The 18413-nt window shown below is 38.6% G+C and overlaps 1 protein-coding gene across 2 annotated transcripts in view; it reads right to left on the reverse strand.

Moving 5' to 3' along the window:
• LOC114658899 (BMP/retinoic acid-inducible neural-specific protein 3-like) overlaps positions 1-18413 on the reverse strand; it is a 492078-nt gene that overhangs the window by 315331 nt on the left and 158334 nt on the right. The window contains exon 1 of one of the 2 annotated variants that reach the window (XM_028811009.2): positions 2705-2926. In XM_028811009.2, the coding sequence (XP_028666842.2) occupies positions 2705-2898 (194 nt within the window). In that variant the 5' untranslated portion in view covers positions 2899-2926. Of the gene's footprint in view, positions 1-2704; positions 2991-18413 lie in introns of those variants that run through there. The other variant, XM_051932810.1, reaches the window with a different exon arrangement.

Here is an 18413-nt window from a genome sequence, read left to right on the forward strand (position 1 = left end):
TGAGAGGAAGAGATCTGGTACACTCATCCTATATTTACACAGATCGTCGTAGACACAGAACACACATGAAATGTATGTGTTTCAAATGACGGCACATTACTTTCCTATACAATTCCAGACACCTCACCCCAGCTGTGAGAGTTTTGTGTCTGACTTTGGCTGCTTCGCTAAGGGGATGGGACAGCAGGCTGCCTGCCCGTGGCTGACTGACACATTTGCAAAACGAAGGTGCTATCAGTGCTCAATTAACTAAGTGATAAGGAGGTGTGAGTAAAATTAAGGTGGCTCTGCAGTACTGTTGAGTTCAAGTTTTATTTTTCAAGTTTGTCGTTAATAATGGATATCAAGCAACGCATTAACATGAAATTTTGTTTCAAATTGCAAAAAGCTCAGGAAACCCATCAGATGTTAAAATCGGTTTATGGTGACACTGCACCCACAATTAAGACTGTTTACAAGTGGTTTGATCGATTTTGTAATGGATCTGACTCGGCTGAAGATGTCCTTCAACATCAATAACCGAGGAAAATGTTGAAACAGTTTCATTCTTCATCACGACAACGCTCCTTGTCACACATCCCTTCTAGTAAGACAATTTCTGTTGAATAAAAACATTACGCTGTGTCCACATTCACCTTATTCGCCAGATCTGGCACAATGCGACTTCAGGCTGTTCCCTAAATTGAAAATGACCATGAAAGGCAAACAATTTCAATCCACTGAGGACATCCAGGCAGCCACGACAGCCCAACTAAAGACACTCTCGAAAGAAAACTTCCAGAACTGCTTCACAAAGTGGCAGGAGCATTGAGATAAGTGCATTCGAAGTGAAGGAGAGTATTTTGAGGGTGACTAGTAGTTGTAAATCTTTTACTGCAATAAAAGTTTCTTTTTTAAAACATTCACCATATTTTTTGATCACACTTCATACACACACGTTGGTCTGAATGATTACAAAGCAAGAAAATTCAAACAAAAAAATGAAGTTCTGACATGGCTGTCACAGTCCCTGTGAGGCATTATGCAAATGTATTGCTGTTGGTATAGATGACCCAGAGTCACGTTTCTTGACACACTTCTGTGGGATAATTTGTTTGCTGAAAATCCTCATCGTTAGTGTGTCAGAGGGAGGATGTGTAGCATTGCTTATAGTGGCACTCAGTTTTGTTTTAATTCTCTCCTTCGCTTGTACCTCCAGGGGGTCCAGAGTGTGTCCTAACCTGACTATTTAATTAGCTTGTTGATTTGGTGGGGATTTCCTGAAGTGAAATTATCAGCCCAGCACACCAAAGCACAGAAAATTGCACTAGCAATCACAGAGGTGTATAAGATTTGTTTCTCATATATGCATAGGCCTATACTGCAGCTTCCTGGTAACAATGGTCCAGCAGTCACTGTGCTAATGTGGGTAGCCCAACACCTGTTAAGGCTGATGGAGAAAAACTCTCCATGGCTGATATTTTCACTTATCTGGGCAGCATATTAAGAAATGAAGGAGGAATAGGAAACGACATCCAAGTAGACTGTGCATACTCTGGATACTGAACAATGTGTGGAAATTGCAGCAGTTTTGTGCCCATGCTAACTTCGAGCTGTACCTGAGCTGTGTCTTATTATCTCTTCTACTGTATATAGATGTGTGTTGTAGGATGACAGAGGGTGATATAACTAAGCTGACAACATTCAATACAAAAAGCTTGCAAAGAATCATATACTTTTTGGCCTAAAATCATTTCCAGCATAGAACTACCTCACTCAGTGGTATCAAGAAAGCATGGCCACCATCCTGATGAGGAAACATGTGCATCCAAACACTGTAGCAGCCTGTACACGGACAGAAGTTGTGTGTGTGACTGAATTAATGAGACACAAATTTGCAGAAGTGCTAATAAACAGGGTAACACAACTTTTCTCACTAATATCCACAGTGTACGTTGCCATTTTGTAACTGACGTCATGATCTGAAGTTGGACAAGCTTACACTTGGCAGACCAGCCTTGAGTTTCCCAGTTGGAAATTCTGACTTTACACTTCAAATGGAATGCAGCCGAATGAAAGGCTGCGTGTAGGATTGGAGGATGTGTACAGAATATAATGACACAGGAGCAGCGTTCAGCTGATGGTCTCCTCTTGATATTCTTTCAGGTGTCACCATGACCATTAGTAAAACTGCCTTCCATTGAACTGCTGAAGAAAAACACAAGGGATAACGGCTCAGGAATATATGGTGGTGTATTGTGAAAATGGAGCTGAAAACCATGAACCACAGCTGGGTCAGCATCGAAAAGCTGGCCCAAAACAGACAGCAATGAAAAGACTTTGTTGCTGCCTCACATGCCAAAGTGGATTAACAACAGTAGTCATAGTAGTAGTTAAGCTAGCATGGCAATTTTTAGGGCATATGGGAGGACAAAGAACTGGGTGCGGACTTCGACCCTTGAACTACTATGAGTACACGAATTTCACCACTCTCACAGTGAAGGGTTCTACTCTAATCTGTGCCTCTAATATACAGTAGGAAAACAGAGGTTGGTTAAAAAAAGTTTGCTAACTAAAGCTGAATAAAAATTCAATTTTGAGTTTTGTATTTTTTCAATTGGTTCTTAATATTATTACAAAGCCTCACCAGCATTCACTCTTTTACTTATTTCCCAACATTCTACATAAGAGCCAAAGGAGATATAATCGCTGCCTCCTCACTTACCTGTAAATTTTATATCTTGTGGTGAATCCTTGACGATTCTTCTCCACAAAATCTGTATATTCAGATGAGTGGTGGAAGGGCCCCTTATCCGAAAGGAGCCAGTCGAGGGGGCCGCTTGCTTGTTGATCTGAAATCACGGCAGCTGCTAAAACCCAGCAATGGAGGCTCAGTGTTATCCATTCCCATAGAGCCATCAGAGAGAGCGATTCAGCAACAGCACCACACCACTATATCATGCCTCCACTGGGAACTGGTAGTCTTCATTCTTTCTGCTGCTGTGGCACACCTGGATGGAAAAGACACACACACACACACACAAAACAAGCAATTAGAGTACAGAGATGCAGCCTCCCCTGAGACCAGATTTCCTCTTTCAGTTAGCCAAGTAAGAATACTTTCCATGTCTGTATCTTTGGAGTGAGAAAAAAAATCATACCAAAAAAACAGTCACTTAATTAGGGGCTCAAACTCATGAGACTATTTTCCTACTTTTTATTATTTCACACCTTTCACCTCAGTGCAGAGGACTAATAATAAGAGCGGAGTGAGTGAATAATGATAATCAAGACAACTGCTTAAAATTGAGCAGCGCTTAAATAAACTTGCAACAATAGCATATGCTGCCGTAAAGTCAATTTTCTGCAGGGGAATTTTGAGTAACTTTAGATGTTTACCAAAAAACACAAGCATTCCATAATCTCTTATTTATTTATTTATTTATTTATTCTTATTCTTTTCTATGCTGTTAAATTAAGAAGGAAGATGCAGGCACTTGTTCTGAAATCCTATTCTTTCTAATTCTAGTTGAAGTGAACTGTAACTAATGTTACCGGGAACAAGGCTGAAAGAAAACCCTGGGCTAAGTATCAAAAGGTAATTCTTCTGCTAAAAATCAATTTAACTTGGTGGATAAGGTGTTCCAGGTGTTATCATTTTCCCTACATATTCACATGTGGGTGGTGTTGTGGGCTGGTAACCAACTGTTATCTTACTGTAATTGACTCATTAGCAAAAGATCTAAGTTGTATGTCTCTTTCTGCTGTAATTTGCATGTTTCTATGTTTAAATATGTTTCCTGGAGGTACAAGAAGAAAAACTGCAAGGAAATGCTGTGTCCATGCAGTATATTGTTAAGCCTGAGTCACAAAGTTGCACGGTAGACTAGAAAAGGAAATGGGTTTCCAAGGAACAAAATCTTTACTGCTGAACTGGCAGGTACAAACACAAGACCTTAACCAGAAGGGGTTTGTCAAAAGCAGAAAAGCACACATGTTGTAGCTGTCAAACGTGGTGGTCCAGCTCCCGTCTCCAGGTCAGAAGAGCACAAAGTCCTCCTCATCAAGCAGGCTCAATAGCTCGGAAGCAGCGACTGGAGCAGACGCAGTCTGAAGAAGAGAGGACAGATAGGAGAGTGAGCTGTAAGGTTGGCCAGGGTTCAGTCTTTTAAATGTTCTAAACCTTGTGCGAGAAGCATGTTGCGCGGTAAGCCTGCAAGTCTGCAGCTGATACCGCAAAGGGGATGGGTAAGAGTGTGTTTGTTTCTCATTGAAATACAGTTTAAGAGGGAGTTTCTGAAGGACAGTTTACTGTTTAACAGAGAGACAGCTTGCAGTTTAGATTGTAAGAGCGTGTCGCTGGTGGAAATATGCAGGAAGAAAAATGGAGCAGGGGAACTACTGCACTGCACATGAGCGATGACTGCCGCCGCTAAGGGCAACTAACCAGCAGCGACATCAGTCACAATATATAGTTGATTCTCAAAATGTTCAGGCCCCTTCACTTTCTGCACCCTTTATTGTGTTGTAAAGTTCATTTGACTTGCATTTTCCCCATCAATCTACACTCAAAAACATAGAATAACAAAGTGAAAATATGTTTATGGAAAGGTTTGAAATTTTATTTAACAGAAACTGAAACTGCTCATTTATGTAAAGATTCCGATCCTTTGCTGTGGCACTTCAAATTGTGGTCAGGTGCATCCTATTTCCATGACTTCTCTTTGAGATGTGTCTAGAATTTGATTATACTCAACGAGTGTCAAACTGAACTGATTGGACATCATTTGGACAGACACACGTGTACCTGTGTATAGAAGATCCACCAATTCACACTGCATGGCAGGACAAAAACCAAGCCATGAAGACCAAGAAACTCCAAGTAGACCTCTGCGATCAAATTTTGGTGAGGCATTAATCAATACAAGGAGATAAAATTAGTGATGGGCGAATGAAGTGCTGTGAAGCTTCTGAAGGTTCTTCCTGATTGTGTTGAAAAAAGATCTGAACATCTGAAGTTTGAAAACAGTGAAATCATAGCAGCCGTGAGTTCAACACAGCCATTACATATAAAAGCCCTAATTGACGGCATAGCTCCAATTGGGCAGGTACACTATAAAAGCCTAAAAACGCTTGGTGTGTTCATTTTGATCTCATAATAATCATGTTGTCATTAAAATGCTACAGTAAGCCTACATATTAGTATGAGTGAGAATTTTCTACAATAAAATCATGTTTAAATGTTTTCTCCTAAAGATGTTATTTGTTGCTTTTATGAATATTGTAGCACCCTGCCAGTGTTCACCTGCACCGAGTGCCAATGGACTCTTTTAGGTTGCTCGCTATCCTTAGAAGGACAGTGTGCTGTTGCTGTAGTTGTATTAATTCATTTCTGACCTTCATTTTTATCAGCTCCCCCACAGCTTGGAAGTTAATTTGCTCATTTCGAACGACAGAAGGCCAAACAATAGTGTTGGTTACTCTTTCCCAGGCTGATTACTGTTGTCAGAGGCATTACGATAGCGATGTAAGCAACACAAATCCGTCGGCACTCAGAACTGCCGAGACGCTACAATACATTATGAGCCACCACTGATGAGACAGATTTTTCATGTCAGGGGGTTTTCACTGTGTGGCAATGTGAAAGATTAATATTTTTCCATCAGTGCTTGGGGAATAATTGCACTAAGGGGTTTAGAGAATGTTCTTGTGGAACTGAACACAGATAAGAGGCTTTAGAGAATGTGTCTACAGTAGTCTAGAGTGCTAATGAAACATCAGAAATGTAGCATTGTATTTACTTTATTGTTGGATAATAAGTTCTGCACTATGGTACTCCATATTTAGTTCAAAATCATTTCTGTATGAAATACAACCATCACGTTCACACTCCGTTTCATAGTATGTTGTGCACAAAGCTTTGAAGCAGTCAGATCGCTGAGTCGTGGTGACTCTGTGATGTTTGAAGCTTCGGATATCATCAGTCACATGGTAATGAGGCTTTGATACAGGCTTCAATATACTGTTTCAAAAACAGTGTGTTTCATTAAAGCAATAAAACCTCTGTGTCAAATGTCCCGTCTCTATATAAACACCATTTCTAGTGCTCTGAGTTTTCCCAGGAGCACAGTGGCTTTGATAATTGTAAAAAACATAAGAAGTTTGGAAACCCTGGGTAGCACAGATAGCATGTTTGGAAAATACAAATGACTTTCACTGGCATAAAATAACCAATCATGTTAGAATATTACAAAGTCCTTTTCTGCTTTTTGCACCCATGTCTGCACTGTTCATTGCTAATCATCAGCATTTGGATAAACCGAAGAGAGAAAAACTCTAAAGAAAAGGGTGAAGTAAAAAGAATCCGTACATAAACAAGAATTTAGAGCTATGGCAAAGATTATAAATACTTTATTTACGAACTTCTCACAGATATTTTAGGTCAGATAACTAAACAGTGAGATTAATTTAAAAGTAATGCTGAATACATCCAACAAAGAGTAATGGCTGGATGGACAGAAATCAGCTTATCCACCTTAATAAAAGAACATGGGTCTGTGAGTGTGTTTGTGTAAATGTGTGTACGTCCAGTTCCTAAGAAAAATGTTAAAAAACGTAAAGAAAAATAGTATAATAAAAATACCAAATAAGAATATAAGAATAGGAAACTTGGTCTTGTCAGCTTATTCTGCTGTTCGACATTATATGCCAGCAGCAGCAGCAGCAGTGAACGATAAGTTGACATTCACATCGGAAAACAAAAGAGCTGACATGGCTAGGCCAGAGTTGCAAAACCAGGCCAAAGTGGTAGCGACCACTGCTGCATTTTCCCAGCAAAACACTCCGACTATAAGAGTGGTCAATTTGACAAGGTGATGACGAAAGGAAAAAGTGGAGAGAAGGCCAAGACTGGACATAACAGTACTTAAATTGCCAAAACTTTGTGTGTTTATTAAAAGGATTTGGGTGTTTTTGTCTTTGATAACCTGACACACCAATCACACACTGCACAAAATATGAGCAGGCTTTTCTTCTCCTTGTGACAACAGGAGGCAATGTAATGTGTTATTTATATTGGTCTAATTGGTTATTTGTTAATTGGTGGGTCCAGCAGGGGTGCTCATCCTGTGGTCTGAAAGTGGATCCCAATGTCCCACAGCAGTGATGGGGACAGTCAGGTCAGGTCAGGTTGGGGAGCATGCACTGGTACAACGTGTTGCTGTACCCATCACACGACGAAACAACTCTTGATTTCAGTTGTCAACCCCCCAGGCAGACACACGGTTCAGTCCCATCCTCTGGAAATTACCATCTATTTGCTGCAGCCAGGTGTTACGTGGATCTCCCCTTGGCCTGGTCCAGCCACTTAGGTCCTCAACTGTGAGAAACCTGCAAGCTGGATCAGTCTCAGGGAATCATGCCACATGACTGTAGTGCCATAACTGATGCTCCCTCACAATGCAGGTAATATGCCTCTTTCGGGACTCTGTGAGCAATCGTTCATTCAGCACAAAGTCAAACCAGTGGTACCCAAGAGACGCAGTACTGAAGGAGTCCAGTCTTTGTCTCAGGTCAATGGCTAGCGTCCATGTCATGCAACCATATAGACAAGACAGGAAGCACCAGGACTCTGAAGACTTGGACCTTCATCCTTTTACAAAGATATTGGGAGCACCACACACCCCTTTCCAGTGACCTTATGGCCCCCCATGCTCTCCCAATCCATCTACTGACTTCATAGGAAGAGTCACCAGAGACATGAATGTCACTGCCGAGGTACACTGCTAATGGGGACATTGTGCTGTAAAAAGTCCGTGTCCTTCAGATGAGATATAAAACTGAGGTCCCGACTCTTTGTGGTTATAGAAGGTCCCTTTGCGTCTATCATAAAGAGCAGGTTGTATCTCGATGCCCAGGCTAAATTGCCCACCACGGCCTAGTCATTGTGAACCCATAATCATCCCCTGTCTCTAAATCTCTCTCTCTCTCACCGCTTCATCTCCTAACAGTTAAAGTGTGGTGTGCGTACTGGTGCAGAAATGGCTGCTATCACATCATTGAAGTGGACACTAAACATTTGGGGTGGTTGAAGTGGCTCTTCACTCATTATGAAAAACACTTCTAGTTGTGACAAAAGCGCTACATAAATGTAAAGAATGTTTATTATTATTTAATAATGTTAAGGTTAGTAGTGATGGGCATTTTATATAAAGAAGATGTATTATTATTATTATTATTATTATTCACTTTACTGACTGAATTCTTTTGCACTACCTGATGAAGTGAATCATCTCCTATGAAATACCTCTAGATAGACAATGTTTTTAATGGAAACTTCAAGCCTTGCACTCCGTTGCTGAGGTGTTTCACTTACACATCGTTGAGCCGAAGTGTTTGCTTTGTCTCGACGTTATATCTTTTCATCTGTGTCATTAGTACAATGTCGTTGTTGCGTGGCGGCGTTTGCTGCACAAGGGTTTTTTATACTGAGAAGTGAGGTGCATAAAAGCACCAAAAAAAATTTAAAAGTGCCATCTAGTGACTGTGGTTGAGTTTCAGCAGAGCAGACTGCTCCATACACTCACAGGTTTTTCATTTATATATGTCTAATAATTTGTATTTATTAAATGATATATTAAATATGCTTGTAATTCATATTTTATATAATTAATCTTTCTGAAAGCAATGAAGCATGGTAGTCTCTTATTTTCACTATATTAAATTAGAGGACCATAGGCTAATAAAAACTGTACAGCTCGTTCTTGGGTAATGATTCAGTCATTCACTTTGCAAATCAAATGAGCAATAGTCATGTGACTTGATCTTGGGTAATGGTTCAGTACGAACTAGAAAGAATTATGGAATGATACATACTCGGTGTGGTCAGTGAGTCATAAAAACTGTATGCTGAAATAAAGTTGAAAGTAAAATAATTGAAAGAAATTAGAGTAATATTTTTATAAGGTTTAGTATTGTGTTACTAACATATTAGTTTAATATTAGGTTTATGTATTCTGTTTAAACAATTCCAATTATGAAGTGTACAAAACAAACAATTAAGACATTCTAATATAAATAGGTTGTTACTATATATTACTTGTATGATAAATGAGAGAATGACAATTTCTCTTATTCGATAATGTTCTAACTCGCAAGAATCATAAATGAAGAGATGAGAATCATAAATCAGACGGGCGGTACTTGCACATGTGCTTTAAACATTTAAACAAAAGAGGCTGACATCTTCATGCATGTGCTTTAGCACTCCGGGGTGAACTCTACTGAATTAATTCATTCATGCTCTCGAATGGATTCAAATGAATCACAGAAAAGAATTGTTCAAAAAGAACAAGTCATTTGCAAATCACCCTTCACTAGGTGGGCGGACAAAGCCCTATGAAGCCTTTGAGGTTTCTTTCTGATTGTGCTGGATAAAAAATTAGAGTTGAAAAAGTGTAACATTCAGTGGTTTACAAAAATCATAGCAGCCATAAGCTCAAGAAAGTCAGTAGAAGAAGCTTGCATACAACCCTTTGTTGATCGCATAGTTTCAAATTTAACGCCCACTGAAAGCCAACAAACATTCTGTGTGCTCATTTTGATCTTGTGATAATCATGTTGTTGTTAAAATGCTACAATAACAGTATATGTGACAATTTTCACCCATAAAATAGTGTTGTAATGTGTTGTCTTAAAGATGTAATTTGTTGCCATAACGGCAACCATTATGAATAATGTCAGACACATGAGCATGGGCAGCATTTTACGGGACTGTGCTGAACAAATACGAGGGAGGAAAAGAGAGTGATGCCACCACTAACTTTTGTTTGTTTAGTCTGTTCCCTTAGAATGGAGGAGAAAACACAAGAAGACCAATCAGGTCACCTCCCTTGTACACTAAGCCACACCTTTACCGATCTCAGCCCTGTTTAACTGATGCCCTCACTGGATGTCGACATTCACTGTCTGGCAAGCTTCTGAAGAGAATCGAGCTCTGCACCTCGGAAGTTCTTCCTTTTTATTAAAGCAGGCCTTTTGCCAAATCTTTCTTCAGCACATTGCTGCTATACTTTTTCAAAGAAAAATTAAACAGTCGATCCTCTGGGACCCCAGCCGTCATTTTTTTTGTTTCTGTTCTTCATTCACAATACATTATATATGCCACCATAGATTCATAATTATGTGACAACGTTTTTATGCAATGAGGCAATGTGAACGATTAATATTTATTCATCAGAGTTTGGGGAGTATTAGTACTAAGGGGCTAAGGATGACTTTTAGAAATGTATAAACAGGAACATAAGAAATATGACAAATGAGAGGAGGCCATTCAGTCCATTAAGCTCATTTGTTTAGCTAATAGCTAAGCTGCCCCTATCTTTCATCCAAGTACTTCTTAAAGGTTGTCAAGGTTTCTGTTTCAACTCCATGTCTCAGTAGTTTGTTCCACAGTAAAAAAATGAACAATTGGGGATGATTGCTTTATGTACCTAATTTAAGTTACTTTAATTGAAAATAAAGATGTTTTTTGGTATTACATACCTTTTTCTAGTTACGCTGACTTAAATCTGTTAGCTGTCACACAAACACAATTTATGTTGAAACAACACAATCAGATAATATTCTTTCAACAGAAGCATAACCTGTCTCAGGGTCTATTGTCACTACTCACTGATTTTATGTTAATCTTACTCAGAATGAATACTTATCTAATCCACAAAACCTGGTATTCCCACTTTCCCTATATACAGTTAAATTAAATTGATTTCATTTAAAATAGTCAAGTTTTATGTACATGACAATCCCATATTTGCATAAAGTGCGATATTTTGCATAAAGAACGTCCCTTTTGTTAACAACACATTCTGAGGGATCCTTACACCTTTGTATACATGGAAAGAAAGTTAAATACTTAGTAAATTGATTTTTTTTCCAAATGCCGTGGGTTTTGTGGGGTTGTGGAAGCCGATTTATGTGACTTATTTTTTATACACCCTACATCAGAAAACCATTTTTTTCTTTGTTTCCAAAACAGCAATTTAATTAATTTTAAGATTGCATTAAAAATGCAATCAAGCAAAATATAACTTGATTACCTTATGTGGTAATAATTGAATGACTACTCCCTTAATAAATCGAACAGTGTTGATATAGTTTGAACATTTATTACATAAAATGTAATTCATTAGTATTAGCTATCTACAGTTACGTAAAGGCAAAATGCTGTAATGTATCTTTTATGTAAGACCATTTGGTTTGTAGTACTAAAAATTCATATATTAGAGTTCTTCTTCTTCTTTTTCTTTCGGCTGCTCCCGTTAGGGGTTGCCACACCGGATCATCTTCTTCCACAGGGGATACATAAACCAGTGTGTTTCTTCGTGCTGGTCCCAAGTCTGGGTAAATGGGGAGGATTATGTCAGGAAGGGCATCCGGTGTAAAATTTTGCCAAATCAATATATATTTTAGTTATTAAACCCAGAAAATAAAACAATGTTGAGGTTGTGTTAGTTAGTTTAGTTTATTGAACATAAGGAAATGTATTTGATCTAACTTGACCACATTCTGTTGACTAAGCGTTAAGTCTCTCGAGTGTGTGATTCACCATTAAGCTGAAAGAATTCTGCTGGACCTTATCAGTGCCCTTTGAGAATTTTAAATAAATTGACTAGGTCCCCATGCAGCCTCCTGTTCTCAGAATCTGTCACAGTAGGACATGTTCTTAAGTCCAGTGATGCACTTGGTTGCTCTCACTGTCTTTCTTGTAGCGTGGTGACCAGCATTGCACAAAATAATCCAGATGTGGTCTCACTAGTGCATTTAAGACTACTTCAAGATGAGTGATTATGAGTATGATGTTATTTTTGATATTTGATTCTTTACTAGGGATCTAGCCCTGTACGGACCTCTATCAGAGGGCGAAAAATGACAAATTTCTATTAAAATCGAGACTTTAAACATTTAACTTAAAGCACACATTTGCTATTTCAAATATCTGACACATCTAGTCTTGTTTATTGTATACTTGTACCTCATGCAGTAAATCATTATATTTCTTATGAACACCCATATTAGGGCTGCTTACGCTAATTCAGACTTTTAGGTACATTGGTATATAATGCACAAAGTACCTATTGTAAAAGCCCATGTTTATATGTTTGTCCGTATGAAACAACTCAGCCCCCCAAGAAGCAATTTTGTTGAGAAGTGGCACTCAAATAAATTTGTCAAAACAATTCAGTTTTCATTCAGATCTCTTAAACAGACTACACTGTAAGAAGTTTAAAACTTTGAAAATTTCTTATTAAAAAGCATTGGTAAATTCAAGAACTTGACTTTCTCAAAACGTTGTGTGCAACCTCAACTAGCAAATAGTTTACTGTTTCAATTTTACTTTGTGAGTGGTTGTTTAAATGTATATATTTTTTACATTTTACTTTTTTACTTGTTTGACAGCCTCTTGGATGCCCAATTCAAGCGAGTTTAAAACGCCGGCCAGCGCACACACAAACAGCTCACTCACACAGTAGCGCCCTTCACCTGCTTTAGCTAAGTTAACCATTTTAGTATAAAAAGTCACTTCTCTGGAAATAAACTGATTGGATTAATATTATTTGCAGATTATTGTTGTAAACAGCCAACATTATCAATTGCAGCTAAATGGTATTGGAACTAATTCATTACATGAGAATGGTGCAGCTGCCCTGACTAATATGAACACAGGACAATTTTAAAAATGGACAGCAGCAGCGGGAGGTGAGAGGCTTCAGTGGCTTAAGCCCTGATCTTTCAGTGCCAGATATACATGAACAATCAATCTTCTTGCCCTTTGTGTACAAAATCGTTCTTAATTAATGGTAAACGTTTTATTTAACACACACTTACTACTCATGTGAAACCTCAAGGGGGACAGACCCCCTCCATTCCATTTTACAAACATGTTTAGATCTTTATCCGTGTGTAACACAGCACAACAATCACACACAGGAATAAGAACCTGATACCTGGAAATACTACAGACACCCCATAAAGTAAAACTTCAGTTGATCTGTAGGCAGTACATCCAGCTACACTCACAGCTAAACAGCAATGACTGAGCAGGAGTGCAGTTTGCTTGATGCTCTCTTAACAGTGTAACACAAAACAGACTAAGCGCATGTTACAGTTTACCCGTACATGAAGTGCTACTTTTGTTTCTGGTGGATTAAAATCTTTAGGATTACAGTCATTTTTCCTATTTCTGTTATACAATAAATAGTCCATTTCTAAGTTCTTACTTATTTATATAAATGTAATGAATTACTGTGTTTGAATTAATATTAATATTAAATGAGTAACTTATTTCACTTTCTTTTCTCCTTTCATACTGTAGGTTAATATTCAAACCAATTTTATACTGTACTTCAGTTTGTATTAACAGATAGTTTTCAATTGCTAATTATTAGATACTACTTTATTGGATGTACTTTCAAAAATGTTATGTTTAACAAAATTGAACAACAATTAGTCACAGACCCTCCATCATAAACACACATCAGTCAAAGTCACTTTCAAATCACTTGAATTGCAGCCTGCTGTGCATGAAAGCCATTGAGCTACCACAAGTCTCTTTGTGCTTTATTTTTAATTCTATTGTAAAACAGTCTAGTAGTTCAGGGAATTGCATTCTATTATCAATATTACTTTTGAATATGAAACATTGTTACAGAACTATTTAATAAACAAGGCTGATACTGACTCTTGGATGAAGTAACTAAAACTAATTGGTTAACTTAGTCACCCAATGCAACTGAACATTGCGCCAGGACCACCCTGATTGGCCATGGACCAAGCCAATCAGTTCATTGTATATGAAATGTTGTATTAAATTTTGTAGTTGACTGGGTATTTGTTACTTTATCTTTTCTTTGCTTCTGAAGTGGTATGTCAAATGCCATTGGTTTACTGAATTTTCAATAAATAAATAAATAGATGGGGTGGTGTTACAGTGTATGTGTAACCAGATTAGTAATAGTTATTAGACAGTTAACAGAACTTTAAGTTACTTAATTGAGTATTTGCAATGAGCACCAAGAGACAGTTTCATATTTTGAGGGAGTATTTTTGAAAGGGCAAAACAGAAATATCAAGGTTTTTCAAAAATGCCTGGGCACAGCTGAGACACACAATATGCAACAGTGTGCGGCTGAGAAAATGACTGGAGCAAACATTTCAGTTGCCTCTTCATCTGAGGAGATCTGGCATTAGTAGCCCCAAAAGACAAGTATGCTGTGACAGAACCACCAAAATATTTGTCAGCCATTGACGAACCAGCCACTCAACCTAACTCAACCTAATTTCCCAATAATGGGAAAGGCTTCAAAATGGTATGAAAAATTAAAATGAATCGAATACAGCATAGCAAAAGATGCAAAGGAATAACGTTTGATTGCCTTGATAATTTTTGCTCATCTTTTGCATGGTCCTAGTAATTCAGTTATGCAAACCTACAACAGTATGAATAGATGTATTTTTTGGAAAATTGCCCTTACATATCCTACTAAACAATAGAACACACATTTTTACACATGCCCACCCAAAAAGATATTCCTGCACCATACATTCATTGTCTAACTTGTTTAAATACTAAAAAAAGACACATTCACCTGTATAGAAAATTGAGGGTTCCATAATGTATTTCCCTGCTGCCTAGACAATAGGGCAGAAAGTCCAGAAGCTGTCAAGGACGACTTGATCAATAAAAAAAAAAGTAAGGTGCTGATACTCCTGAGACTACCAACAGCAAACTGTACACTTGGTCCAAGGAGTTTCACTTCTGTGTCAGGTTTCAGATAGATAGATAGATAGATAGATAGATAGATAGATAGATAGATAGATAGATAGATAGATAGATAGATAGATAGATAGATAGATAGATAGATAGATACAGTGATCCCTCGCTATATCGCGCTTCGTCTTTCGCGGCTTCACTCCATCACGGATTTTAAATGTAAGCATATGTGAATATATATCACGGATTTTTCACTGCTTCGCGGATGTCTGCGGTCTACAGTACATATGCTTCCTCAGTTGATTTGCCCATTTGAATTCAAACAAGGGACGCCTTTGAATTCAAACAAGGGACGCTATTGGCGGATGGCTGAGAAGCTACCCAATCAGAGCCTTCGGTTAAGTTCCTGTGTGCTGCTGATTGGCTCAGCAACAGAGTGCTGCATTAACCAGGAAGTCTAATCTCACTCATTCATCATTAACGCATGTTACTGCTACTGCTGCAGGAGCCGTGTCCAAGCGCCAACAGAAGATGCAAATGATTGCAGAAAAGGTAAAAGTTTTGGATATGTTGAAGGAGGGAAACAGCTACACCGCTGCAGGACACCATTACAGCATCAATGAGTCCACGATTCTTTTTATTTAAAAAGGAGGAAAAGCATATAAGATCAACGGCCGCAGTGTCCTTTAACCAGGGTGCAAAACGAGTTGCAAGTGGACGTGATAAGGCAGTAGTCTGGATGGAATCTGCTTTACGGATTTGGATTAAAGAGTGCTGGAAGAAGAACAACGGCGGTGCTACACAATCGCCTGAAGAGGCTCCTTTAGAAGAGCTGTAACGCTATCCTTTGTAGTGCAGTAAAATTAAACTCATCGTTATCGAACAAGTCGTCGTGTCATTGTTGGTGAGTAACCATAATTAATTATTTACGTACAGTACTTATTACATGTACATTGTTTAGTGTCACTGTACACACATTTTACTGTATACAATTTTTCTTGCATTGTACGTATTTATTGCTGGTGGCCTGTCTGTCGTAATGGCTGTAACATATGTGATATCGGAGACGCTCGATATCTTTAAAATAATATTTAGGTTTTACTGTATGTAAACTGTGTTTACATACATAATTTCAACTAATCTTACCTAATATCTAAGAGAATACAAAGGGTTTATGCTGTATAATTGTGCGCGAAATGTTTATAATAGTGTGGGAGAGTTTATAAGGGCTTAAAATATATAAAAATAACCATATAAACATATGGTTTCTACTTCGCGGATTTTCTTATTTCGCGGGTGGCTCTGGAACGCAACCCCCGCGATGGAGGAGGGATTACTGTAGATAGATACTTTATTAATCCCAATGGGAAATTCATTGCTGAAAGAAAAATTAACTGCTTGCAAGCTACTAAAGGTTAAAAGCTGGCAAAGCTGTTTTGCTGTAATGGCAGGTTATTCATACAGGCGTCTGTCATAAGACGAGGGGGGCAGTAAACTGACCTCAGACAACTTCCTCTTTAGGAACGCGTCTGTTAGACACAGGAAAGATGACCTTTCCTTCTGCAGGGCCCCATCTACAGTGTACACAAAATAGAAACGGTTGGCCGACTTGCATGATATAAGATGAAATACTTAGGTAAACGATATTATGCTTATTGATAAGTACGGGGAAGAGGGAGGGAGGAAAAAAATATTAAAAAGACGACTTAAAAGGGAACTTTGCTCTTCTGCCTTGCAATGCATGAATCCATGTACTCACCGGTGCCTGAATAAAGACTGATTGATTGAACTATTCCTGTCTTTCTCAGGGGTTACTATGCCTGGGGTTATAGAGTGGCTCTAAGGCTTTGGCACATACTTCTGACTTTAGGAATATATTCCAAGGACCTCTCAGAGGTTAACCACTGTACAAAATGAATGACCACTGCACGTTCTTTGTCAGCTCCCATGACCTCTCAGTTGCTTTCAGAGGTACCTCTTCAGAGACACTCTGTACAATAATTGGGCCTACAGCCCCCTAGTGTTCTCTTCCTGCCTACACTGACCCTTGAAGGGAGCATTGTAGGTAGGAACTCCATTTCATGCCATACCCAGGTCTGTTCTGCTTCTATGTGTATATGGAATACATACTGTTTATAATAACAAAACATGATTGTCTCAAGCTCTTTTAAATTATTTATGTATAAGCACTTTTTGTATTTGCATGCTAACATTTTTACTGGAAGAAAAAAAACTGTGTTTGTTTATCACATATGCTTGTAAAATGATTTTACTGACTAAGCATTAAAAACTGTAAAAAGACAATGCTTAATTTCCCGCCTTTGAGCATCCGTCATGCTTGGATTATGCTACTGCACAGCAAACATTAATAGCAAAATAGCAAATAAGCCGGCTTACTCTTTAAATCCTGTCCATTATACACAGAGTGTCATTTTTTTCAAGTACTATACAGTATGAAGAGAATACTCGAGTACAGAGAGATAACTTATTAATGGATGGCAACATAACTGCTTTTAATAGACAGCCTCTAAAAGTTTTGAAAGGGAATTTCCATGGCTGCTGTTGTGAAGTAGCGCTCTTAAATTTCCATCATATAATGCAGTGTTTTTCAACCACTGGGTCGTGGTCTGCTGCCGGTGGGTCATGAGTTGGTATTGTTTATATTGGTAGTGAGTCACAATGGGTCACAAAGTGGGTCAGCAGCTCCAATGATCACACTCAATCCTCCTCCTGCTCTAAGTTGTTCACAAAAGCACTTATATGTGAAAAGGTGGGTCGAGACCCCAAAATTTTGAGAGACACCGATATCACATGTAAAGACAGATAGAAAGAACTTTATCTGTCCCTAGGGGGAAATCCAGCAATGTATTTTTATTTAAATTTATATATACAGTAATCCCTCCTCCATCACGGGGGTTGCGTTCCAGAGCCACCCGCGAAATAAGAAAATCCGCGAAGTAGAAACCATATGTTTATATGGTTATTTTTATATTGTCATGCTTGGGTCACAGATTTGCGCAGAAACACAGGAGGTTGTAGAGAGACAAGAACGTTATTCAAACACTGCAAACAAACATTTGTCTCTTTTTCAAAAGTTTAAACTGTGCTCCATGACAAGACAGAGATGACAGTTCTGTCTCACAATTAAAAGAATGTAAACATATCTTCCTCTTCAAAGGAGTGCGTATCAGGAGCACAGAATGTCACATAGATAGAGAAAACAATCTCTAGCAAACAAATCAATAGGGCTGTTTGGCTTTTAAGTATGCGAAGCACCGCGGCACAAAGCTGTTGAAGGAGGCAGCTCACACCCCCTCCGTCAGGAGCAGGGGGAGAGAGAGAGAGATAGAGAGAGAGAGAGAGAGAGAGAGACAGAGTTTGTTTTTCAGTCAAAAATCAATACGTGCCCTTCGAGCTTTTAAGTATGCGAAGCACCGTGCAGCATGTCATTTCAGGAAGCAGCTGCACAAAAGATAGCAACGTGAAGATAATCTTTCAGCATTTTTAGACGAGCGTCCGTATCGTCTAGGTGTGCGAACAGCCCCCCTGCTCAATCCCCCTACTTCAGGATCAGAGAAACTCAGCGCAAGAGAGGGAGAAAAGTAAGCAATCTAGCTTCTCAGCCATCTGCCAATAGCGTCCCTTGTATGAAATCAACTGGGCA

This window comes from Erpetoichthys calabaricus, chromosome 10 (assembly GCF_900747795.2).
Source record: "Erpetoichthys calabaricus chromosome 10, fErpCal1.3, whole genome shotgun sequence".
NCBI classification, from domain to species: Eukaryota; Metazoa; Chordata; class Cladistia; order Polypteriformes; family Polypteridae; genus Erpetoichthys; species Erpetoichthys calabaricus.